Source organism: Crocodylus siamensis, chromosome 11, assembly GCF_052110815.1.
Source record: "Crocodylus siamensis isolate JL-2025a chromosome 11, ASM5211081v1, whole genome shotgun sequence".
Lineage (NCBI taxonomy): Eukaryota > Metazoa > Chordata > Crocodylia > Crocodylidae > Crocodylus > Crocodylus siamensis.
In genome coordinates, this window is record NC_143405.1 from 23,978,509 (window position 1) to 24,005,161 (window position 26,653).

The following is a 26,653-nucleotide window of genomic DNA, read 5'->3' on the forward strand; positions in this document are numbered from 1 at the left end:
TATTGTAGCTCATTGTAGCTTATTGCCATGGCAAAATTCCACGGCACACCTGTTGATTTCTGGCAGCACATTTTTGTGCCATGGCACACAATGTTGGGTTGGGAAACACTGAGTTAGGGGACAGCTGGTTAACCCATAAGTGACCTCCTCTGTGTTGTACTGGCCTGAGGCAGAGAGTCTGCATCAGAGACCTACCCCAAGGGCATGAAGAAAGGCAGATACAGACGTAACTGAGAAGTGCAGTGAGATTTCTCTAGCAAGCACCCCACTGGATGTGCCAGCAAGAGGATGGGCAGCAGGCATAGGTGGTGTAACCCAGGCAACTTCCTCCAGCTCTCCCTTGCTTTGCCTTTCATGAGCAGGAGCTTCAAAATTGTTCCAGAGAGCCAAGGCTGAGCAGGAGCACTGCCTGGGTGTGATCCTCTGGAGCTGCAGACACCTTGCCATGTTCCAGCTCAGTCATGGGGAAAGGGGAAACAGCCACCTCCAGCTTTATTGCCAGATTCTGCCTCATTTGACATGAGCTATTTAGACATCCACTCTCACTGCCCGCCTGCTCCTGTAGCGAGCCACTGCCCCTTTAATGGGGCGGCTAACATGCCAGCACTGTTTTATTGCCTGTGTTGACCTTGAAGTGCTAAGGAAGAAGATGGGTGAAGTGTCCTTACACAGGCCACTGTTATAGGGAAGGAACCTATTATTATGGGACTGCCAGGCTCGGAAGCAGAGGAATACAAAGGCATCCCTGGCCCTAGCAAGAGTAGGCAGGGAATCCAGGTTCAGAGAAGAATGGGAGATCTCCACATGGGGGGGGGCAGTGACAAGGGAAACTTTTAGTGGGCAAGAGGGAGGGATGGAGAGCCGATCCCAGACAGAGACAGGAGGGCTGTGCCTACATGCCTGTGCCAGTCCACTGGCACCAGCTCCCTGAGGCCTGTGGGTTCATTCATGGTGCTCCCAGGCCTCCCCCAAGTACCTCAATGAACATCAAGCCCATACTGCTTCTGGGCCAGTGCCTTAACCTACAGCTCTAACAGGAGCAAGTCTCATCTGGAAACCTTAGCACTGAATGTATCCATGCTTATCTCCAGAATAGCTTGGCCTGGCAACTACTGATTTAGCTTTGCACAAAGCTATTTGAGAGAAGGTAGGGTGTGGTGATACTGTGTGACCTGAGAAGAGTCCACCAAGATCTGGCAAGCCTTACCTAGTGTGGGACATCCCTAATGAACCTTGCTCATGGCTGGTCCCATTTCAGCCTGCTCTTAAAAGCCACCTCACGGGGGTCCTCAAAGATTTGTTTCAATTCACTAACCTCACTGCAGATTTTAGAAGGTGTGAGTCAGACATCGTATGCTCCTCATGTTCCTTTTCACCCAGCGTCTGGGAAGCCAATAAGAGCAAAAAAGTCATGGGTAACTGTAACAGATTTTGATGTCAGTAGATCTTTACCATCAGCAGATGCTGATGGTGGCTTGCTGCATTGGTCAGCTGCCTCCCCTGTTAAACTGGGTGCCTCCTGTAGTTCAGATTTGTCTGACATTAGGATCTAGCCATTGTCGATGCCTAAGCTTAGCCAGGCCAGTTAGCCCAGCATAGGGAGGTGGACAGTTAACAGCTCTCTGGGGCTGTCCCCCTCACTAAACTGTCTCTTCCTTTCACAGGTGCGTGTCTTCACCTTCTCCGTGGGGCAGCACAACTACGATGTGACTCCCCTGCAGTGGATGGCTTGTGCCAACAAAGGTAAGGATGATGGAAAGAGCCAGTTTGCCATGTACAGTGGGCAGAGGAGTATTCAATCTGGCAGAAAGGTGCCTGCACAAGGGCAACACCATAGAGACAGGGCACTGGTCCCTTGGGAGAGTCAAGAAGAGCTGGGGCATCAGCCTGGCTAAATGGAACTAGCGTCTCATTTCTAGACATAGCGAGGCAATTTCCTCAGAGTGTGTTCCAGCTAAGGTTAAAATCCTAGCTGGGAAGACCCTGCTGCTCATCCTGCTGGGGTCCCAGTAATACAAGTAGGCAGTGCTGTGGAGAAGTTCACTAGCCAGATAACTGCCTGGCACTTCCTGTTTCGCTCAGCTCTAAACTGTGAGGAGCAATGCTCTGCTTGGCACTTCCCTTGGTTAACTATAGTGTCAAACTGAAGGGTCACCTCTCATGCCCTAGTATTTCAGGCTTGGGGGAGCACAGAGCCTTGCTATGGTGACATCTGGGTGCTGCGAACAGTGCTCCACAGCTCAACTCGCTCCTGCTGCAGTTCACAAGACAGTCTAAGTAGCACAGAGGAGCTCTGTGAAGTGCTCAGGTCCCTGGCGAAAGCAGCAGACCCAGCCCAAGAGTGCCACCTGGTGTCTACTTGGTGGGGCTCTGGGGAAAGTACAGGTAATTCTCAGACCAAAGGCCTCAGGAGCCTAGCACATTGCCCTTTGGATGCTCTTACTGGTGACTGAAACCCAGGGGATATAAATCCCCCAGGAGAACCAGCACAGCTCATGCTGCCTCCTGATCTCCCCCTAGTCAGAGACTTCTCTCCTTTAACACTGTGGTACACATACAAGAGGTCCCCACCGTCTCTGCTGCAGCACAAACGCCTCAGCATCCACAGAGCCAGATTTAGTGTCCCCGCTGAGCGCCATGTGGGCATCTCAGCACAGAGGCCCGGGAGCATACTGAGATTCCCCCTCAGCCTTCAGGTCTATCTGAAGCACATGATAGAGGTGCTTTTTCAATGGACAGAGTATGCAGGTGCCAGGTGGAGCCTTTTGAATTAGAGGCATCTAAGCATCCAGTTCTGTTTAATTCCACACCCATAGGGCAACATCTGCAGAACCAGGAGAACCTGAGGGGAGGCACAGCTTCATCTCCCTTGGCCCCCCAACACACAAGTCAGAGGGAGCTACATGTGCCATTAGTGGAGAATTAGGGATACAGGAGGCAAATTGTGGAGACGGTCTCCCCCATAAGCAGAGCTGCCCAAGAGCAGGGAAAGGGTTGCTGTTTGAGTGTGGGGGAGGTTGCTGATAAGCAGAAAATCAGCTGGAAGCTGAGGAGCAGTGATCCTCTACCCTTGAATGGACTGGGCCAGGGATAGGTTTAAGCAGCTGTTTCCCCACCCTCTTGTGCAGCTGGCATCTAGTGCTACAGATCTCCAAGGCTTGGTGAGTGGTTGGAGCAGGGGGATCTCCCTGAAGTCTCCAGCTAGATGACCTGGGTGGTTACTTACCTTCCTCCTTCTCCCTCCAGTATATTTGGCTCTATACCTGCTTTCAGAGGCTCACAAGGCTAGGCCAGCTCAGCCTTCCTACCTTCAGCCCAGATTTTTCTCACTTTGTTGTGAGTGCTGCACCTGGAGAACACTTACTGACTGTCTTCTGCTGGGACTTTCTGTGAGGAACTCTTCCCTGTGCACCCTGCACAGATCTCAGCTCTTTGCTGCACTTGAAACACCATGTATGCTTCACTTCAGGCTCCCTCCACAGCCTTCCAGCTACAATCCTCTCCCACCCCTGCTCGGACTTCTTCTCTGCAATATGCATGGCTGCCCCCTGCACCCCTCACCCCCTCCTCCCCCATCCCTGTTAATCTCCCCCATTGTTGTCTGGACCCAGTGCCTCAGTCTTATCTCAGATTGCCTTTGTGCTCCTTTCTTCACAAGTGTTGCCCTTTCCCTCAGCCTGGCTTTATCTGTTGCTAGATACCACCTGCCCATTAGCCCCTGGGCTCACATTAATTTATCTTTCTCTTTTTGTGCCCTTTCCCATCCCAGTAGCTCTTAGAATTCATGCACAGCTTGTTACTTCTAACTGTGCTTGAGGCACAGTTACAAAAGCGTGGTGCACAAATGTTCAGCCTGGCTTAGCCGCTCCCTCCTTGTCCCTTTTCTGGGAAGGCAGTGCTGTTGAGTGGCTGGAGCAGTGGATTTGACATAAGGACTCTTGGGTTCTTTTCTAGTTCTGCTACAGACTCAGTGCTTTAGCCAAGGTGTGTTGAGAAGGTACCAGTGATTTGTGAGGTTCAGAGCTACCCCAGAAATCACAAAGCCCCATGCTCTAAAACCAGGAACTTATGCTGCAGCCCCAGAATCACCTCTCAGTTTTGAAATGCTTGACCTAATTTTGGCCTCAGTTTCCCCATATGTGAAACAGGATTCCACCTTTTGAGACACAGCTAATCAACATGGGCTTTCACCTTACTCCATGTATTATATGCTTGATACAGCTGGCAGTTCATGTGACCTTCTAGAAACATGCTATTTAGGAATGGTCCTCTCACTTGAGCCTCTCTTTCTACTATGTCTAGCCCCATGGCCTTTATTCCCAAGCTTGCTAGCAGGCCAACAGGCTCTTCTGTTTTGCAAGGCCACAACTTCCTCTTCCTGCTTGTCCACACCCCACCTTTCACTTACAACATACCACAGCCACTTGGGAATGGCTTTGATGTCACATGCAGGGAGGAATCGGAAGCAGGAGCATGAAGATCAAAAAGAAGCAATTTGGGGAAGTAATCGTGTGGTGGTTCATATCGACGAACAGACAAACTTTTGACTTTTTAGAACTTTATTATACATCTTTTTAAACAAAAAGGTGAAAGATATACTGAGTGCCACAAGGGTCTGGGCATGAAAGTAATTATCAGACAATCTTACGTCATAATCAGAAGACTGAAACCACCTCCCCTCCACAAAGACCCTTCACATGGTCACCCTTTTTGGATTAACTAACCACTGCACAGTGCTCCTCAGTGGCCCAGCATAATGTAAATTCATCCATGTCAGTGGTTCTCAACCTTTTCAGGGTTACAGTACCCCACCTCCACTTTTTTGAGTGTGGCAACACTGCCAGCTGAGAACCACTGTTAATTGCTGCCTCAGCTTACCTCAGTGCTTCTCAGCCAGGTTCTGCTGCCTCCATGAAATTGCCCTGTTTGCCTGCTGCACAGCCAGTCTGGGAAAGGCTGTGTCACACATGCACAGTCTCCATGCATTAGAGCTCTCTGATCAGCCTAAAGCAGGCAAGAGCTTCCTCAGGCTGTATAACTGTATCTGGTCTAGCACCCCTTACACTTTTCTCAAAAATAGAAGCCTATGGAACAGTTTCACTTATGTCTGTTTCCAGGAAGAGAATAAGGGATGTTGGACCAAGAAGCACTACATACCACAAGGCAGCTTTGCTGCCTGCTTTAGGCTAATTAGAGAGCCTTAACATAGGGGGATCACACAGGGAAGTTTTACCTGGCCACTGCCACCATGGCACCCCTGAGGGGACCTCACAGCACCTGAGGGTGTCACAGCACCTTGGTGATCAATGTTCTGTTGAATGGTGAAGTGCCTAAACTCAAAGAAGAGATGCATCCAGACCAGGAACCAAAAGAGGTGAAGGGCATCATAAGAGCTGGTCCCCAGGAGTTGGTTCCTGCTGCTCTGTAGGGCCATTACATTGGCCTGGCCCAGCAGGAAATTGACGAAGCAGATCACACTCCTGTTGGCTGCCTGATAGGGGACAGAAAATGTATGCAGTTTTGGAAAAATCCTAGCCCAGTGCGCTAGAGAGAGTCCCAAGAGAGAAGGAGGTACATGTGTATGCAGTGAAACGAAACCAGTGAAAAAAAATGAGAGAGAGAAGTAGGTTAGAAGGGCCTTTCAAAGATGCTCTAGTAGTTCATCCCCCGAAGTGAGGTAGGATCAAGTATGCCTAAACCAGCTCTGACAGGTGTTGGTCTGACCTGCTAACCTCTGAGGAAGGAGACTCCACCTCCCTTGGTAAGACCTTCTGATAGAGGCTGATTGGACCAGTCTTCCCCTTTCTTTCAGAGTTCTGCTGGCAGTCAGATTTGAATGATGCTGACTAGATGTCGATCAGATTCAAGACCTACATCATGTACCCTTGAGCAACCCAGCTGGATTGAGCCTGAGTAATCAAGGCAGATGGGGGACATAACTAGACAGATGAGGAGAAGTCATAGTAATAGCAGCCAGCAGGATAAGATGGGCATATGCTGTTGATAGACAGATGCCTTAGAGATAGTGACAGAACTTGAAGACCCTTGGTTAAAACATGCTAAGTAATGTTAGATGTGGCTGTCTGGTGTCACTCCCAATCGAGAGTGCATTGCCTTCAAATGGAAATGCAGATGATAAAAAATGTCCATTGGAGCACATTTCCCCAAATCAAACACCTGTTAAGTGGCCTGTGTTCTGTCTGAGCCATAACAGACATGGCTCCATAAAGAATAGGCCTGTCCAGGTCTCTCACTGAGAGGTGCAGGGAGGGGGAGGTGGGGAGCCATTAGCCAGGGAAGAACCATGCTGGGGATTTCATTTCAGAAAGAAAATAATTCTCCCTGCACTGGGTAAACTTCCTGAGGTGAAACCAACCCTCTGGGGAGCCTGGTTAGTCTGATCCACAGAGACACTCTATGCTGTCTGCGGTCAGACCCTTCTGACATGTGATCCTAGATATGAGAAAGGCTCACCAGCACTATGGACAGCACCACAGCCATGGCTGCCTGCCTCATCGTGACACAGTTTGCCTTCCACAGAGGTGGTGGCTGTGGACCTACACCATCAGTGACCCCCTGCTCATCAGGATCCTCCTACCTGTTGAGCCAGGATTTAGCTAGGGCCTTGCTCTCACTTTGTGGTATGGGAAGGGCTTGGGGATGGAGAACCACTTCTCTTTAGCATGAAGTATTGGCTTCTTCTAGAGCCAAGGTCCTGGGATAGCTGGGCTGGTGGTTGGATCCACTACGATAGAGTTCCCAAACATGACGCTGTAGTCCTAGGGACCCACTTTTTGGCAGGTGTGCCAAAAATTAGTCCTGCATCCTCCCCAAATGCCACCCTTCCCAATTGTCACTCTGATCCCTTCCCTGCTTTGCTTTCTGCTTCCAGCCCTGTGCCTGATCTGTGTTTGTAACAAGGCCCGTGGCCAGCTGTGGTGCCCCTAGTGGCCATGCCATCCCTGCCTGGCTCAGGCTCAACTGCAACCCTTCCCTTAGATCTTTCCTGCCATACCTTGATCTTAATAAAAGTCCTAAAAGGGAGGCTGCCTGTAGGCACTATGTGAACATAAACCTGAGTCTGTGTTGATCCTCACTGGGCTCTCCCTTGGTAGTAGTCCTGAGCCCCAGACCAGCAGGCCCTCTCAGCCTGCCTGTGCCCCTGCCAGGCACTGATTGCCTTAGGGCCCCTTGTGTGGCTCCTTAATCCTTAGGGCCCTAAGGGCACCTTGCGTGGCCTCCTTAACATGCCCCAAGCCTCACTGTCTGAAGTTTGGTTCATTTGGGCACTGGGCCCCTGGCCTTCTCTATCTGGCCCCCATGGCCTTATGCTTTCCCCACTCGGATTGACAGCTGTTCAGGCCTTGAGTCTGCCCCTGGTGCAGGGCTAAAGACTATTACATGCTTCCCAGAAACTAATCGGACCTCTGTTACTGCCCAGTATAGTCCCAACCCAAACTGCTGGTGAACATAAGATGCATAAACATAAGCCCCTGAGCTATAACATAACAATAACAATGGAAACAGCCCTCTGCCCCTTTTAAGAAGGCAAACCTTTACTCCCTAGTATAGCATGCCTCCTAGCTCTGTGAGCTCCCTGAGCCTTACTGTTCCTGTAGGCAGCAAAGCACCTCGGGGCAGGAGCTCCTTCCTCTGCCAGGGAGAGAATCCCCTTGAACTGCTCAAGCTCCTTCCTGAGCCCTCTTCTGGTCATGGGCACCAGCCCTCCCTTCTGTACCTGCAAACAGCCTCACAGGCTGCTAGTTTCCTTAAAGGAGCAGGCACACCCAGTGCAAACAGTGGTGTCAGCAGCATGGGCCATGTTGAAAATTGTCCATATTCAGAACTAAGCTCTGTCAAAGCAGCCCCCTCTGTTCCTAAATGTTTCTGACCCCTGGCTTAAAGGCTCAGCGTCTGCACCTCTCACCCACTCTGGGTGTGACTCATAGGAATGCCTGGTACAGAGCAGAGGCTCCCACTGCTCTCCTTCCCCATTATCCATAAATGAGATTCCCCATCTGTTCTGCCATGCCTTAGCTCCCCCTCTGGGGCACCATCCTGCATTGCCTGGGAGAACAGAAGCAAGTTCTCCAGCTGGAGCCATTCCCCAACCATCCCAAAAGGTAGAAGGTGCCCCTGTTAGCTGGCACCCAGCTTCCCACAACAGGCACTGAAGCAGTGTTGTCAGTTCTTGTAGTTTTACCACAGGTTACAAGATAATTAGTGTTGTCTACAAAGCTCTGGCTTCTGGAGTCAAGTGAATGCCTGTGGGCCTGAGTTGTCATTTCAGAGGAACTTTCTTGCCCTTGTTGCAGAAGAAATCTTTGAAAACATGACCCAAGAGCTCCCTAAATGCTTTGAAGCCAGAAGGCAAAGAGAGAGAGAAAGAGCACCAAGCGTAATGTATTGGAGTGTTTGTGCTCTGGGGACGTTTGACTTGTGAGATTTGGGGGTCGGCCACTTGGCAAGTGTCCAGAATAGGCTGCATCTGAGGACCGATGACAGGTGCTTGCTTGTTGCCTGTTATCACCTCCTGCCAGGGCAAAAGGAGGAGGCTCTTTACAAGCTGCAAGTGAGGTCCTCTGGCTTTGGCTGGCAGAACATCAGTGCTTATCGAAGTGATGGCAGCTTAGTGCACTGGGAGAGCAGATCTGTTCAAGCTGCTCCAGATGGACCTGATCATATACCTCATTCTGGACATGCTGCCTCTCTGCTGTGCCAGCTTTGGGAACATAACATGTACTGTTCTGCTGATGCTGCTTCACTCCAGAGTGCTGCTCCCTACTACTCCAGGTCTAGACACCCACACAGAACGCTGCCAGGGCTCCTCCACCCTGACCTGCTGAGCTCTCCACACAGAGCTCTGCTGCTGCCCCTCAGTTCTGACCCATAACATTCCATGCTCGGGCTGGCCCCTGTGTGGTCTGGTGCCACATCTGTTTGCCTGCAGAACCTCCTCCCCTGCTCCCACCCAAAGAGGCTGTAAATTCTGTGTTCCAGTTCACTTGCTGACTCCTGTCTCCCAGTCCCAGTATGGAACTTGAGCATTCAGGATCCTAGATCGGGTGTATCTGCAGCTGCTGCCAATAGGGCTTTGAGATTATATCCTCTAAAACAGGGGTGGGCAAAATGCAGCCTGGGGGCCAGATGCAGCCCACCAGCCCATTCTATCTGGCCCACAGGGCCCCTAAAAAATTTAGAAAATTAATGTTAATCTGCCCTGGGTTGCCTGTCATGTGGCCCTTGATGGCTTGCCAAAACTCAGTAAGCAGCCCTCTGCCCAAAATAATTGCCCACCCCTGCTCTAAAACATGAGATGGGCTGTAGCCTGTGGAAGTAGCAGAGGACATGTCATGCAGCACCATCCATGTTCCTACAGCTCAATGTTCTGTTTCTTTTGAAGGTTACTACTTTGAAATTCCCTCGATCGGGGCCATCCGAATCAACACCCAGGTAAGAAGGCATGCTAGACTCTCCGGCACAGGCACACACAGAGTCTGGGAAGCCTGAAGACACCACACTGGTCACCTAGTCTGACCTCCTGCCCTAGTGCAGGCCAGAGAGTTTCAGCCTCATGGCTTTGCACTAACCCTAGTGATGTGTGTCTGAGCTAGAGGGTAGATTTGAGAGACTTCCTCTCCTGATACAAAGACTCCCTTGAGACAGAGAATTACTTCTTCCCTCCAGCTTGGAAGCTGTTCCCAGAGGGACTTATCCTCTCTTGTAAAGATTTTCACCTAATTCTATTTTGGTATTAGCTGGTTTTAGCTTCCAGCCTTAGGAGCTATCACCTAAGTAACAAAACTAAGTAACAGCTTTATTTTCATAAGGGTCTCTCCCTCCAATGTGAGGGGCTATGATTTAAGTACTCAGTGGACACATCTACATGTGCACTTTACCACGCATTAAACTAATTTAATGCACGGTAAAGCATCACGGTCTACATGTGCACTGCAATAAGTGCACAATAGATTAATTTACTCTAGTATAGGATAGTCCCATTAGGCATAGGTACTATTCTGTGCCACAGTAAATTACTGCAGCACGTGTAGAGAGTAACGTAAGGATTAGTATACTTCAGCTCAGATTGAGCTAGAGTGTATTCAGTTATGTTAGTTGCATGTGTAGACACGCCCATTGACATCTGAGCTAAACCTGCCCAAGACTTTCTCCCCCTACATCTCCTTCCAGGCTTTAGTATTGGCTGTCTAGATGCTGGAAAGAACACTGGTGCATATTGGCTACATGTTTTAGTCTCTACACTGTCTAACACTGCTCAAAGCACTGTGCTTAAATTCTGCTGGCATCTTCTTTTTCCTATAACCCCAGCGTGGCTGGCACCATTAGAGTGTTGCTCTGGTGGTGGGCTGGAAGGGAGAAGAGCTAGTGTAGCCACAGCTTTCATGGCTGGTTCTACCTTTCACCTCCTTGCTCCCACCAAGGTTCAAGCATGTCCATGGCAACATTGCTTCAAATGGGTGTGGAGCAGCTGCACAAGTTGCAGAGCGGGCAGAGGTTCACAGGCTTCGCTCTTCACAGCTCAGCCAGGGCAGTGGCTCAAGGGGAGGTTGCTCACCAGGGGGCCCATCTCAAGGCCACATCTGGGTCAGAGCTGAGCAGACTTTCCTGACAGTCTTTTTCCTGTTCTCTCTCCCACCCCCTACAGCACAGTGCAGCTGGGCATGAGGTGCATAGCACTGGACCCTCACATCCCCTGGAGCACTAGAAAAGGGCTGGGCAAGTATCCCCGGGAGCGTACTACAGCATTGTCTGCCTGTTTAGGGCAATAGCAATCACACTAAAAGGGGCTGTTGCCAACGTGCTGGTTCCTGAGTTACCTTGCCCTATGCGTCTCCTGGACCCATCCCTGCTCCTGAGCCCCATATATAGCAGAGATTGGCAAGGGCAGAATCTTACTTAGATCAAGATGGCCCCAGATTGGTTTGCAAGATGGTCTCTTAGCTCTAGGGAGAGCCTTTATCCAAGAAAGGCTGGCTTATGTGGGACATTTGTGCAGTCTAGGGCAGGGTTGTCCAACCTTTTTGAATGTGGGGCCGGATCATAAACTTTTTATTACCCAGTGGGCCGGCAAGCCATATTCAAAGACCTCACAGGAAGCGGTATCACATCACCCCCCTGAAACGAAAGTACAATGTTTACTATAGTAGTTCTAGTACTCTAGTAGTTCAGTGTTTACTCTAGTAGTTCTAGTACTCTTGAAGCACCTTGGGGCTCAGAAAACAGGTTGGAGGGCTGCATGGCAGCCCACGGTCTGTATGTTGGACAACCTGGTCTAGGGCATGTCTTGTCTTAGGCCATCCAATCCAAATGCCATTTTTCAGAGATGGGAAATCTTGTTATAGCCTATGGAAGCAGTCTCCGTAACCCATATCAAACCAATGTGATGGTGCCTAGGGGTGCTGCTTCATCCTTGTGGCCTGTCAGGAGTTCATCACATAGAGTGAAATCCAGGTACAACAGAGGTCAGTGACAGAAACTCCTGGGACAGGTGCTGAGCCTGGGTTTCACCACTCAAGTGTTGTGTCCCTGTAGCAGGAGGTTTGGGGCTCCTGCTACTTTAGGAGAAGGCAAACTGCATATGGGGCAGTCTGCAGGTGCTGCAAGAGGCAATCAGAGGTCATGTGACCTGATGGGGGTGGTGGGGTGGTGAGCTTATGGGATATAAACCCAGAGCCGGAGCTGGGGCAATAGTGTGATCCTGGCAGCTAAGATGTGAAGAACTCCTGAACAGCAGGGATGCAGCCAGTCTTGTGGCAAACACTTAAGCTGGGGTAAGCAGGATGGTTATGAGAGCTAGGATGGTCAGAAACCCATAGCTTGCAAGGGGTGAGGGGCAGAGTCACTGACTTCTAGCTCAGGAGGGGTGAGTAGGACCAGGGAGTCTGGAGGTTTCAACTGGCCTAGAAACATTTCCAGGGCCAAGGAGGGACCACAGTGAGAGACTGTAGGGAACCCAGAGATCTCATCTGGCCTAGGAACAGTGCCAGGGCACAGGAGGAGCTAGAGGTCCAAGAGAGGTCACTGCCAGAGATTGACAGGGTCATGAACCTGTAGCCCAGAGAAGGGCAGAGTTGAGGCCAGGAGCCCAGTACCTCAGGAGAGGTAGAATTAGGGTCAGGGACCCAGGGTAGTCCTGGCAAACCCACACTCGGGAGTAGCCAAGATGAGCAAAGTGCCTGGGTATGGGCAGAGAGAGAGAGGTCAATAGTGAATGGTGATACCTGCAAGGCATGGGCATGGTGTAAGTGGTCATGTAATTAGCCCTTCCAGTGGACACACCTGAGCTCAGGCATATGAGATAACGCTTGGGAAGCCCTGGAGCGGCCTCTCTTTAGCTAAAAGACTAAATACTTCAAAGCATGGCAGCCAGGCAAGGGGAAGGGGTGACTGTTCAAAGAGAGCAGGTTGACAGGGGAGCTCCATGGGCCTAACAGTGCCCCCCACACCCCAGCTGAACCCTGTTACAGTCCCATAGAACAATGATTGGGCTGTGGCCTGGGGCAGTTTGAGCACACTGGGCTCCCACGCACAGGCCCCATCAGGGAGTCACCTGCTTATAACCTGGTTTCATTAGTGGAAAATGAGGAACTCTTAAGACATGAACTAACACTACAGCACTGGTACCACCACCCAGGTGCTGGCCACACAGCTCTGCTGATGCCCCTCAGCTCTGTCCTGTAGCCACCCTGTTGGTCTGGTCCTGCCCTTCCAGCTCTGACAAAATTCCTTGATTCCCAAGCCACAGCCCTCTTATCCCAGCCCTGGGCTTCCCTCACAAGCTCTGCCAGTGCTTCTCAATCCCAGCCTGTTACCTTCCTCTCTACCCTACTCTTCCAGTCCTGACTCATCCTGGAGGCAAAGTCCTTAAGTGCCCTGAATGTTAAAGTAGATAAGCATCATGGGTACAGAGTGAAGAGAGAGAGAGACCTCACAGCAAATGTTCATGGGAATCTAGAGCTGGTCCATCTCACCCTTTGGGAAACAGGAGAAAGTGAACTTTACCAAATATAGCTGTTTCTTCAGAAAGAGAGAAATGCATAAAGCCAAGCTTGCAAGGAGGTGCCACTCCTCAGAGAGGTGATGAAGACATTACAGGGCCAGACCTTGTCTGGACTAGGATCCACAGAATCTCTACCAGTATGACTTTTAATCCTACACCAGGCAAAGAGCTGCAGGTCATGTCTCAGAGCCCTGCCTCTGCACACCTACTGTTGCTGACTATGTGAAGGCTGCAGCAATGAAAGTAGGGGCACCTGGGCAATGGACCTGGCTGGCTGCACACAGCTGCAAAGACCTGGGTGGCAACTTACTGAGTACATTTCCCCTGGGATGTAATGCTCAAGGTTAATAGTTCCTGACCAGGTATTTATTCCTGGTTAAATTAGTCAGGTAGTTTCACAGGAGCTTCGCCTCTGGGCAGCTGTTTTGTTCCTCAGTAGTTTTGAAGATGATACAGTGGAAAGCAAGAGTGCCACCTCATGGGGTTCTCTCAGGTTTTTACCAGAAGCCGTGTTACCAAACTGTCCATGACAGAGCCTCAAGAATCCTTCTTGGATTCTTCTTGCTGTGGTGCCTTTGCTCATTAGCCTTAAACACTAATAAGATCATCAGCTACTCTAATAGGATCACCCTTTTGGCAAGCATGCTGCAAATTATTCCTACACCTTCTTTGAGTGCCACTCTGATCCCTTTCCCCCTGCTTGATTTTCAGGCTATGGTTTTGAACCTGGGGCCTTGGCCTACCCAGCACAGCAGCTCACCCATCTGTCACCTCACCTGCAGAGTAATAGGGCTGATGTAGGTATCCAGAACCCTCCATCCGGGCCTAGGTGCATGCCCATGCCCTGCTACCAGAGTAACCAGACAAAGTCAGCTGACTTCTTACCCCTTCCCATATAAGCCCCTGACCCAGAAGGTGTAGTGTCTGGGCAACAGGGTATAACCTTGTATCTAGGCTGCTGCACCCTTGGATTGTGCAGCTACTGACACTGATGGATTCTTTGGATACCTGACCCAGCTAACCTCCTGACCTTGTGTTCTGCCTGACCCTCTGGATACCCAACCCAGCTCTGGCCTGACCTGGATACCTGACCTGGCTAGCCCCTTACTTCATATTCTGCCTGATCCTCTGGACCTCTGACTTAGTTTCCCAGACAGGTATCCTGGCTTTTCCTGACCCTGAGAAGACCCCCAGACCTGGACACCTATGGCGTGGCATAAGTTGCTTGGATCAGCACATGTGGCAAAGAGGGCTCGGATGGAGGTGGAGTCCAGTGCTCCCAGACCCACTTGGGCCAGACCAGCTGCCATACGTGGCCTTCACCTGGCAGGTGCTAGAAGATCAGTTCTGGCAGGTGTTGGCAGAGAATCAGTCCATCTAGTCCCAGGTCTGCCAGCTCTACAGTTAGGTTTCCATGCATTAGCCTCCCTGCCTGGAACCTCACATACCCATCTCTTTAGCAGAAAGATGACTGTGATCGGCAGGTTCCCCATGCAATGCCACATCCTATTCATAGCTCAACCCAAGCTCTACTCCTGAGACTCATTAAGGGTGATAGTCTAGTCACTAGTCTTCTAACAGGAAACACTCTGAAGTGAGCCACATCTTTGGTGATGCATAATAGTCTGGTCCTCCAAGCGTGGGGAGCATTCCCAAGAAATTTACGGTCATGTTTGGAGACCCTCACCCAGCCAGGATGGTGGAGGTTGTGCTGTATTACTTGCATCAGGGAGAAGATTCTGTTACAGCTTACACATCCCTCTTCCACTGCGGCAGACATCCAGTGGAATGAGTTAGCCTAACTCCACTATTTCCACTGAGGTCTGTGGGAGAAGTTTCATGGATGAACTGGCTTGAGTAGAAACACCTCCAGAATTTGATGCGTTTGTGGACCTGACCATCCAAATTGACCTCTGCTGCTGGGAATGCAGAGAGGGAAAGAAAGACACCTTGTCCCCTCCAGGGTCTTGCCCTCTTACAGTTGCTCTCAATCCCATGCCAGTGGACAGAGCAGAGGGCTCCAGTGCCCCATACCAGAAGTACAGGAACAGTGCCAGCAGCAAGAGCAGTGCTATGATGCTGGAGTACCAGGACATGAGTGCACCACATACTCCCACAGAGGGGGTCAAAGTAAACAAGGGATACTGGGTCTGATGAAAGGAACTAGCTTTGAGTCATCCAAAGTCCCCAAGGCACCAATCACCCATGAAGTCTGTGGCAAACACAGCCAATGGAATCTCCAACTACTGTTACACAGCCAGCTCTTGAGTCCCATGGCAGAACCGCTCATTCCTCATGCTGACCACCTGACTGGACTCTGGGGCCATGGGTAATTTCGTTGATGAGACCGTGGCACAAGATCTATAAATCCCACTATGATGACAATGCAAACCCAAAACAATAGAGACCATAGATGGCTTCTCCCTGGCTTCAGGGCCTGTGGAGTGGGAGACCGCTACCCTTGAGATAAATTTCCTTGAACAAAGAAAAAATTTGGGGGAGCCATTTGCTCCCTATACTACCCCTTGATTTTGGGGTTTCCCTGGGTCATGCAGCATGACCCACTAATCAGGTAGAAAGCCTGGGAGGTCCACTTAAACTTGAACTTCTGCCAACAACACTATTGAAAGGCCCAGGGGATCCAAGCAGGAGGACTCTCTGTTGCAGCCTCCATGGAGGTACCATCTCCAAAACCCAAAACATGTTCACCTATGTAATACTAGGAGTTTGCAGATGTCTTTGAAAAGAAAAATATGCATGTTCTTCCTCTGCATCAGGATTATGATTGCCCCATTGATCTACAGCTAGCAGTGAAAATTCCTGTGGGATGCATTTATACTATGTCAGAGCCCAAACTCTCCACACTCCACAAGTAGCTAGAAGAGAACCTGGTCTGGGGATTTATACACAGGTCCACCTCACAGGTGGGAACCCCTGTTCTGTTTGTTAAAAGGATGGGATTCTCTGTTTGTGTGCTGATTACCGGGCACTGAACCAGATCGTTATCTATATTAGTACCCTCTACCCCTCATTTCAGAGATGCTTGATCAGCTCATATCTTCACCAGACTTGATCTTTGTGGAGCTGCAACCTGGTGTGAATCCATGCTGGGAATGAATGGAAGACAACTTTTAGGACACAGTATAGGCATTTCAAATAGTCATGCCCTTCAGCCTCACCAGTGCCCTGGCTACTTTCCAACATTTTATCAATGACATGCTATGAGACCTACTGGACCAATTTGTAATTGCCTGCCTGGATGACATACTGATTTTATTTTCTTGGAAGAATCTAGCCAACATGAAAGAGACATCTGAACAGTACTAAAGGACTTTGCCAACTCAGCTTGTTTGTGAAAGTAGAGAAATGCACATTTGACCAAATGACTGTTCAGTTCCTTGGGTTTGTTCTATCTGCTGAAGGCCACCTGGAATGAAAAGAGCTCCAAAGATTTCTAGGTTTTGCAAAATTTTACTGAAGATTCCTTGCAAACTTTGTGTACATTGTAAGTTCCCCGCTGCCTTACTGTGGAAGAACATACAGTTCTACTGGTCCAAGGAGGCCCAGCAGGCTTTCAGACACTTGAAACAGGCTTTCACCTCTGCCTCTGTGCTCACCCATCCACAACCTGCCTGCCACTTGTGGTACAGATAAGATACCTTTAGCACCTCCATAGATTAAGTGTTCTCCCAATGGCAGGGCTTAGAACAGACCCCTATACTCCTGTGCCTTCTTTTCTAGAAAATTTACCCCAGCAGCACAGAATTACGAGGTCCTGGACTGAGAACTCCTGGTCATCCATGTTGCCTTTGGGAAATGGTGGCACTACTTTGAAGGAGTGAGACAAGATACAGGTCCTCACAGACCACAAGAATTTTTAATTCTTCTGCAAGGTGAAAGTTCTCAATCAGGTGCAACTGCACTAGATGCTTTTTTTCTCCTGTTTTGACTTCCAAATAATGTACCAACCTTTATTCAGAAATAAAAAGCAGACATGCTGCCCCAAAAGACTGATTATGACAGAGGCCTTGGGAAAGCGCCAGCTGAATTGAGCCCTTCTCTAAAGCCACACAATGTTATCAGCACCCCATGGTATGTAGACTTGCTGCCATCTGAGAAGAAATCACCCCCACCTCCCCAAGGCATAGGCCGCTCTCTCTTGACAGTTCCACAAGGTATGGGAGGGGGTCTTATTCGCTTGGGATAGGTTCTAAGTGCCTCCAGGTCTGGTCTGGCTACACTGGTAGTACTTTGTGTAAGCCATGATTCACTGTTAGCAAGCCACCCAGGAACAGACAAGACTTTTCAACTGGTTGCCCAATACTTCTGGTGACTATGGCTACATGAGACAGTCTGAGATTTCATCCACTCCTGCAATCTTTGCAACGGCACTAAATGACCCACACAGAAATCCTGTGGGCCCCTGCAGCCTGTCCCTGTTCCCCCTGATCCTGATCTGTCATTTCTCTAGATTTTATTGTAGAGATACCCAAATCCAATGGATATTCTACAATCCTGGTGGTGACAGATCAGTTAACCAAAATGACACGCTCTGTTCTAGTCACACATCTGCCATCAGCTAAAGACACAGACCAGTTATGGTTAGACAGTGCCGTTTGCTTTCATGGTTTCCTGGATCACATAACCTCCGACCACAAGCCCCAGTTCATTTCCTGATTCTGGCATGAGGCCCTGCATTTGCTGGGTGTCCAGGCCCAGTTCTTGTTTGTGTACCAAACAAATGGTCAAATGGAGAGAACAAACCAGGTCCTAGCAAGTACGTCAGGTGCTACCTCAGTGAACAACAAGACAGCTGTGCTCCCCTGACAACACTCACCAAGTTTGTCTATAACAACACTATGCACACCTCAACGGTGCAAACGTCATTCTTTGCCAATTATGGGTTCCACCCCTGGCTACACCTCACCTTGTCCATTGCCTCCGATAACACTGCAGCTGCAGACTGGGTACAACCTGTGCTAAAAGCTGGAAAAGGGAAAGGAAGCCTATAAACAACATGCAGATCAACAATAACAGCAGGGGCCTACTCTATAGGACAAAGTATGGCTGTTAACAGAACACCTTCGCACCTTGCAGAAACTAAATCACAGGTATATCGGCCCCTTCTGTATCACCTGACAAATCAATCCAATTACCTTTGAACTGCAGTTCCCCTGAACACTGAAAATCCATCCAGTCTTTCACATGTCCCTGTTTAAGTCTTACACACAGAACGTATTTCCTCACAGATCACAGTGTCTTTCACTAGTAATGAAGAGTATTTAGTCAAAGAGATCCTGGACTCAAGGTGGAGATGAGGGTAACTACAGTACCTAGTAGACTGGGAGGGGTATAAACCAGAGGAATGCACATGGGAGCCCATAGAGAACATCCACACATGGTACAGAAATTCTGCCAGGGAAAGGAGAGAGCAGCACTCCCTAGAAGGGCTGCTGTGCAAGAGGGGGCAGAGAAAATAAGGTAGTGTCAGGCTGTGGTCTTGAACCTTAGACTACCTAATGAGGTAGCTCACCCTGGTCTGCCACTGCCACTGCCACAGTTCTGTTATGGCTAACCTGGCTAGTTTCCTGACCTTGCTTTCTCCCTGACCCTCTGGACCGCTAACTCGGTTTTCTGGACAGATCTCTTGGCTTTGGACCTCCTGGTTTCTTCCAACCCTGAGGTGCCTACAGCCCAGCATGATATTGATCTGCTGCTCCACTTTCTGCTTCCTCCCCTATCTGCCACTGTGCTGCCTGTCTCCTCCACAGCATGCTGCCCGTCCTGCTTGTGGTGCGTGTGCTGTTGATTGACCACTCCTGATCCACAGGATTGCAAGGGCCATGGAACTTACCTTACAAGATGTTTTCTTCATGAACTTGTCTACTTCAGTTCCAAACCCCTCCTTTCATTCACACCAGGGATCTTTGCTGGAAATGGACCAGTTTAGGTCTAGCTCTTTGGCTTGAGGTCATAAAAATGTCAGAGGTGCGTTGACACAAAGGGCACGTCTATATGTCACCCTTCAATGACATAGCAACATGCTATGTTGCTGTATGCTATGGCAACATAGCAATCATGTGGGTCGACACATAATCAGCAGCTATATCACCATAGTGGCATACTCCCCTATTTTAGTGCGCTGCTATGGCGATGTAGTAGCAAAAACTAAGCATGCACTATACGCGTGGTGCAGTACAGGCAGTTATTTGGTATTCTACTACTAAGTAAGTACCAAAAGGAAGTACTAAAATATGGCACTGTAACAACGTCATCATATGGCAATGTGTAGACACAGCCAAAGAGGCTATTCTTTTCTTTGTTAATTGACTGCTTGGGAGCACTCTGAACGGTCATGCAGTCTGTCTCCATTCTTTCCACATTTCAAAGCTTCTTCTTATTTGAAAACAATGGGGAATTTACAGGGTTCTTGTTAGAGAGGTGAATCCTGCAAGTTCTACAACTTGATGTCTACAGAAGGCAAAAAGCTGTGTCCTGCTACTTTCTCATTAAGGAAGCAATCCAGACAACAAAAAGAGAAGAATCTGCTCCCCCATCTTGAGCCAGAGATTAGCTCATAGAGCACAGGCAGAGTGGAGAATACTCTTTGCTAACTCTCCAGCCAGCTTTTCTACCTCAGCCCTTGAGCAGCAGATTTTTAGCCATTTTGCCATGCTCCCTTTCAGAGTTGGTTTGTGTGTGCCTGTTGAAGGGCACCTAGGGATCCCTGCACCTTTAAGAGAAGAAACAGCTCAGCAAAGTAGCCTGGCAGTCAGAGCCCCACAGCTGCAGGTTGCCTGAGTAACAGGCTAGCAAGGTAGTTGGGTGGCACCTGGCAGGTAGTCAGCTGACCAGAAGGAGTCAGAGCCCAGGGCACATATAAGCTCAGGGCTGAGGCTGGCTGGTGGTTGTGGCAGGCCCATAGGAAGTGCTCCTGTGTTGAGCCCCCCACCTCACTGTGCCCAACCCGCTTCCAGGCTCCGAGTGCCTCCCTGGGGGCACCTCATGTCCGACTGACCCCCTTCCTGGAACACACCCGCAAGCCTGGGGGTATGCCACCAGCACGCAGGGTCTGGATTGATCTTGGCTCTGTGCCCCTTGGGAAACACAGGCCTAGTAGTCCTTGAGGGTACTTGACACACTGGAAGAACTTGGGGTGCTTCCCTCAGTCTCAAGCACAAATAGTGGTCTCCCTTAGTCAGCCAAACCAAGGGGACTCCCAAGGCATAATCTAGGCCCTCTCCCAATAAGTCTCCCATGCTAGGTACAAAGGAGAACTTTATCGGTTACAAGGAGTAGGTTTGGAATAGGGTGCATGGTAGAGCAATATCAGAGAAATCCCTTAGAGCAAGCAGTGGCATGGTAACCTTTGATTACGCATCTGTGTTACTGCAAGCTTATATATCTAGTTAGATCTCAAGTAGCTTACTCACAAGTATCATCCAGAGGCAGGTGGAGATTTCCTCTGGAGGCAAGCAGTTTATTGACCATGAATTTCAAGAGAGAGTGCGGGTTTCAGATGGTCCAGCTTCTCTGAGAGTTCTCATTATGGCTGCTGCCCCGCCTCCTGGGCAGTTCGTACCTTATATAGATCTTACGACCTGATTTACTTGATCCCATGAAGACCAGCAACTGTTGGCTGCCAGCCAACCAATTTGAAATGCATCACTGGTTGCTGGGTAGATTGGCAGGGTCTCTAGCTCCCTCCCAGTCATGATGACTTTGCTTAGAACAACAGGGAATTTAAGCCCCCACCCAGGTGTGTGTGGCCAGTCACGCAGGCAGAGGGAGCATGTTTCCCCCTCCCTCAGGAATGTGTCCAGCTCAGGTAACAACTCAGGGTTACTGGAAGCCGACGAGGCCAGCGGTGTCTGTCCTGTGCAGTGACCATGGTAACCAAATTGTCAGACTGCTCACCCACCTAATAGCAGATTTTGGGGAGAGACAGAGATGGCATTCTGCCACAGGGGTCACTTTCTGTTTGGCAGTTGCCAGGAGAAGGAGCTCCTGCACAAGAGAGTGGCCCCATGCATCTGGCTGCCTGTTTTGCTACCTCCAAACACAGTAAGACTCTAGGGGTTCACAAGGTGCCCAGAGATAAAAGGGGTTGGTATTCTAAGTGGGGGGGGGAGTTGGCCCTCTTAAAGGGGCAGAGTGCTGCCTTTATCATTAATGTTATGTTGTAGCCCAGGGGCTTAGGTCTGTATTATTGTTTGCACCAGTGGACTGGGAAGAGACTAATAGGGGAAGAGTAGACCTCACTGGGGGCACATGGTTGTGAAGAGCCCCAGCGCCACAGAGGTGTGAGCTGCAAGAGGATGCAGAGAGCCCAGTGCCAGAGGGGTGCAAGACACAAGGGGCTGGAGAGCCCAGCACCAGAGGGGCACCAGCTGCAAGGGGCCAGAGAGCCCAGCACCAGAGGGGCACGAGCTGCAAGGGTCAGGGGCCCAGTCATAGGCAACTGGTAGGGGAGCACAGAGGTGCACGATGGGGCAGAGTCCAAGAAGGCCAAGGCCCCAACAGAACATACGAGCAATGTAACACCCGAGAGGCATGGGGCATGGTAAAGGGATGGTTGGCACCATGCAATTGGCCCATAAGGCCTGAGGTGTCTCATGCAGCACCGCAGAAGAGAGGCCTGGTAAAGGACCTGCAGATCAGAGCGCTTGAATAAAGTTCAGTGAACCAGGACTAAGTGAAGGCTCGTGGACAGCCTCCTAAGTTATTTTTCCATCAAAAACACGGCAGACGAGATAAGAGGGTGCCCTCAGGGCAGAGCTTGCACAGCCACAGAGCCGCCAAGGCCATAACAGTCACCCTAGGGGATCTCACTCCATGACAGTGCCCATCCTATCAGCAGGAAGTCTGAGTTTTCCTGCTTATTTTCTGATGGAGATGCTGGGATCATTCTGCACCCCAGCAAACTTTTCTGCATGTGGTCATTACTTTCCCCTCCAGGATAATCTGGATATTGACCCTATTAGTGTGGATACTGCCCTCTTAACATGGCTCAGACATAGAAGGAAAGGGACTTTTGGGAACTAGAAGATAGAGGAGTTTCTAGGCATGAGAAGTTTGGAAATGTGATGGGTGTAATTTCTCAGGGACAGGATGTATGGGGCTTGGCAACTTAGAATATGCTTGAGAGCCTTGCCCTGATCTCCCACTGCTCTAACTGAACCAAGAAGATGAAGGACATGGAAGTCTTCTCCAGTCAAGACAGATGGTGGAGGTGGGATTATTCCCTTTAGAAAGGGTCGTAACAAGAGAGGAACTTGGTACAAGGGTTACAGGCCTTCAAAAATCTTGTTTTGCATCAACTCCAGAGACTTGTTAGTTTGCAAGATAAAATCCCTGAAGATTCCACTGGCACTGAGCATGTTGTAGCCCAGAGGTGCTGTGCCTGAGGAACACTTTCTCTGCAATTACTCCTCCTAACTGCTGTGGGCCGCAGTACCTCTGAGCACCGGAACTGAGAAGCAGGGACCACACTTTTCTGTTTCTGCAACGAATGAAGCTCGGTTCCTACAGGCAACAGTGTCCTTCACTGCACAATTTACATCATCCCCAGAGTCCAGTGGGGAAAAATTGTGTGTGATTGTGTGATTAAGAACTGCAACTTAATGCACATGCCCACCTGGAGGAAAGAAGCTAAGTTTTGAAGGCTTGAGTGCAACCTCAGTGATCCTGTAACACAGGTTTTGAGCTCTAATCTACCAATTGTAGATGGTAGCCAGGAGCTTAGCAAGATTTGGAAAAGAATTGGGCATTTATACAAATAATGAGGTTTAAAATTAATGACAATATTAACAGAGATATTGAGACTCAAAGGTGCTGCAAGGTGCCATGCAGTGTGAGCACTGTTAAATGTGAAAACATGATTTATAAGATAAACCCAGAGATTTCAAATAGGAATCCATAGTATTCAAAGCATTCTGACCTGCTGTGGCCTTTCTGAGTTCTTCGCAGAACAGAAGAATCGGTCTATTATTTTTCTGTAGTAAAAATGAGTGAAAGCTAAGAATTGACACTTTCTAAGGGGTGCCTCAAGTCTACTGAAGGGTGCCTTAAGTCTAAAAAGGTTGAAAACATATGTATTAGGGAGACCAGGTTGAGACATAAAATGAGAATAGATTAATCCACAGCACCCACTACAGGACTGCTATACCATCTTCTGTAGCCTCTGCTGCTGTCAGCAGCAGGATGTTTCTAGATGGACATTGGCTCTGATCAAGTCTGGCAAGCCATATGGTAACTCCATGGATTTCCCTGGTGTAACTTGGTGTGCTTCCAATCTATATCAGGGCATGTAAGATCTGAACATGTGGTTTCACCTGTGATCAGAATAGTCCAGTATAGACAGACAGACATACTGCTTATAAAATCACCCTGCCAAGGGTCTGGGTCCTGTATTTTCATATGACACTGTGGATCTATATGGAAGGTGATTGTACCTCCCTAGCTGGGTTAGTGCAGTCCCAACAGGGAGCACATTGAGAGTAGATTGTTGTTTTCAACTTGACAGAACTCATTTTTGTTTCCTGTTTGGAGTAATTACCAATTGGTTTTGATATTTTTCAAACTATCCACCCCCTTAGTTAATACAGCCTGCAACTGGGGACCAGCTCCAAGCAACTTATTATTAATAATAATCATCACTTATTTATTAACCACTAGAACTGCCTTCTCTCTCTCTCTCTCTCTCTCTCTCTCTTTCTGTCTCCTCTGCTGTCTAAAATTGATTCACCAGATCCAGAGCCCCACCAAGTGTTCAAACCAGGCTGATGAAACATTCATGTCCATAAACATCCTCTTGCCAGCCAGTTCCCTCTCTTTGGGGAATGTCCTTTCCAGCACTGCTTAAGTTTAGCTTGTGTTTAGCATTGGTGAGTATGTATAAACCAGAACAGGAGGGAGAGCAGATGTTTATTCCTGTGAGTGTAAATGAAAACCAGGACACTTCAGGAACAGGGTCTGATCCTGAACTTACTTAGTGCCAGTGTAAATCAGGGGGGACTGCACTTTAAAGCCTTGGGATAAAACCAGTAGAGTATATAATATATAGGTGCCTGGCTAGGGTAGAGCCTATTTGAGCATGTATAGATGAAAATTTAGACACTGAGTCTCATCTCCCCACTGTCTTCTGTACTCCTTGCTGAGCTTGCACATTTGTATGGTATGTGGTATGCTGTCTCCATGCATGTGTTTGAGTATGTGTCTGTGTGTTCGATGGACCATCTGTGCCCTGCGTGTGCATGTGTGGATAGCATGTGAGTTGTACAAAACAAGTCACTTCCATGAAAGTGCGATGGCCAGCCTACATCCCAAGCACAGACATTCTCCAGTGGACAGAGAACACATTCATGGCCCGGCTGTGACAGCCTAGCTACATGTTGAGTAGGTCAGGCAGTCACTTACCAAAGAAGTGTCTCTCTTGTGAGTTGACCTTGGACAGACAAAACCATGGGAGATCTCACAGATACATTATGGACTGCCTGAAGGCTCACTCAAGGCCTGCACCACTGAATTCCATTATTGCAAGCAGCTTGTGCGGGGCAGGGCAACCTGGCACCAGGTAATCTACCCAAATGTAGCCCTTTCTGCATTTGGGTAGGTTCTGCACTAGAGCCACTGCATCTAGTGTGCTGAGCTGAAGCACTAGCTGAAAAAGGTTCACATTCAGGGCCTGCTGAATCTTCCAAGGGAGTGTGCTGCTGTCTCAGAACAGGTGGACTCACCCAGCAGCCATCACTTCCCTCCCCCAACCCATTACTGCTTTGTTTAAAGATGAAAAGACCTCTGGAAGGAAACACCCAGCATGTGGAGCTGTGGGACATTGGAGCTAATTACACATACAGCAGGAGCCTGCACTAGTGAAGTCTTCATCCAGTGGGGAGCAGCTGCTGCATCTCACCAGGAGCTCTGTGTGGGGACCGGTGACAGACATGGCACCCCTGCAATGGCTGCCATACACAGGAGGAGAATGATTCCAAGGGGTTGCTAGAAGACCATCTTTTTGAGCTCCCACTGTGCTATACAGTGTTGTCCAAGGAACTGTGTCTGACAGACCAGATGGGTCCCAGTGCACAGGACCACAGGCAAAAACTGGGCCCTTGTGCACCTTGTTTTGCAAGTTGCACACACAACTGCTTCTAGAGCTCCAGAACAGTCAGAGGCAGGCATCTGCTTCATCAGCTTTATGAAGCTTGCCCTCTGCCAGCTGGTACAAAAAAGGCTCATGCCATTATGGCCCTTCCTCCTCTCCACCCAGTTTGGGTGCTAACCTTAGCGAATCCTCCCAGGGACCACATTTGTGGCTGAACCCTGCAGTTCATTAGAAGGAATCTCTCTGCCAAAAGCATAACAGCCATGGGCTGTTCACTGGGCAGCAGCAAGGGCTGGGCCAGCTGCAGTGATTGGACTGGATGCCATTCATGCATCCCCTTGAAGTGGGCTCATAGGGCTGGTGCCACAGGAACTGGTGCACACTGCTCGTTACACTACTGCTCCCTGCTGCTTTGCCAGCCTCTTGCAGTCCAACATGTGGGAACTGTCCCAGCAACATAGCAAGTCACACAGTCATTTTCAAAATGCTGAGCCAAATCCTCAGCTGGTCTAAATCGGCATAGCCCCATTGATCTCTGGGCTTAATGGCAAAAGTGCAAGTGATTAAAAATGTTTCTTGGTTTGTTGCCCGCTCTTATCAGGTGATTACAGAAGAACCTCTCTTCCCATTTAAAATCCAGGGCATGTCTAGCCATGACAGTGCTGGAGAGAAAGCTTGAACACCAGAAGGCAAATTAAAAGAACTTCAGCAGCAATGCAACAAGGGGGGAAATCAGGCAGATACAATATACTTGCTTCTCAGAGTCATAGTTCCATCTTCATCCATTTATTATCAGCATGGCGCAAATCTGCTTCTGAGTAGCACAGTGCATCAGCAGCAGCAATTGCATCCCCTTTGATTAAAGTGAAAAACAAGATCAAAAGCACAATAACACAAAGCCAGCCACAGACGTGACCCTGAGCTTCCTCAACATTCCAGTCTCTGAAAAGGGACCAGGGAGCCTGTCACTTTTCTTCTGAAAAGTCAAGCAGTCAAACGCCATCTACATAATGGATCTGAGAGAAGAGCTTCAAAGGGGATAATGTTGCCATTTGTATCCTGGGTTCCTGGAGTCTGGTACAGGGTAGAATACATTGATGAGAATGAGGGTAGTAAAGTGAGGCAGCTGTTACAGTGACAGATGTTACATTACTGAGCTCATTGGCATCTGCTACTAACCCTGTTCAAAAGGCTAAATGTTCTACATGTTCATCTGGACACCTTCCAATCTATTATTTGCCTGATAAAACCAAAGGTCTCAAGTCCTGTAGTCCTTGTTCAGGCACACTGCTGAATTGCTGTGTTTTATCTAAGCTACTGAGAGCCTGGTGCCATTATTTTGGCTGTTCTCCAGCTTACTCTACTGTTCTAACCTTGTGCATTAGGTCAGCACATCCCATCATATAATGTGAACATAACATGCACCCACTCCCTGTGATGGCTGTGTCCCCTTTGAGTGGTGGTTGACAAGACCACTACTGTCTGCCTCAGGAAGTGGGACTTTTAGCTCAGGCCGTAGAGGTACT

General features: G+C 49.2%; 1 protein-coding gene across 1 annotated transcript in view; it reads left to right on the forward strand.

Annotated features, from left to right (window-relative positions):
- The window catches only part of CACNA2D2 (calcium voltage-gated channel auxiliary subunit alpha2delta 2), a 719,777-nt gene that overhangs the window by 619,323 nt on the left and 73,801 nt on the right, over nt 1-26,653 (forward strand). The window contains exons 13-14 of the mRNA XM_090021767.1: nt 1,665-1,743; nt 9,404-9,453. Of these exons, the coding sequence (XP_089877893.1) occupies nt 1,665-1,743; nt 9,404-9,453 (129 nt within the window). The remainder of the gene's footprint in view (nt 1-1,664; nt 1,744-9,403; nt 9,454-26,653) is intronic.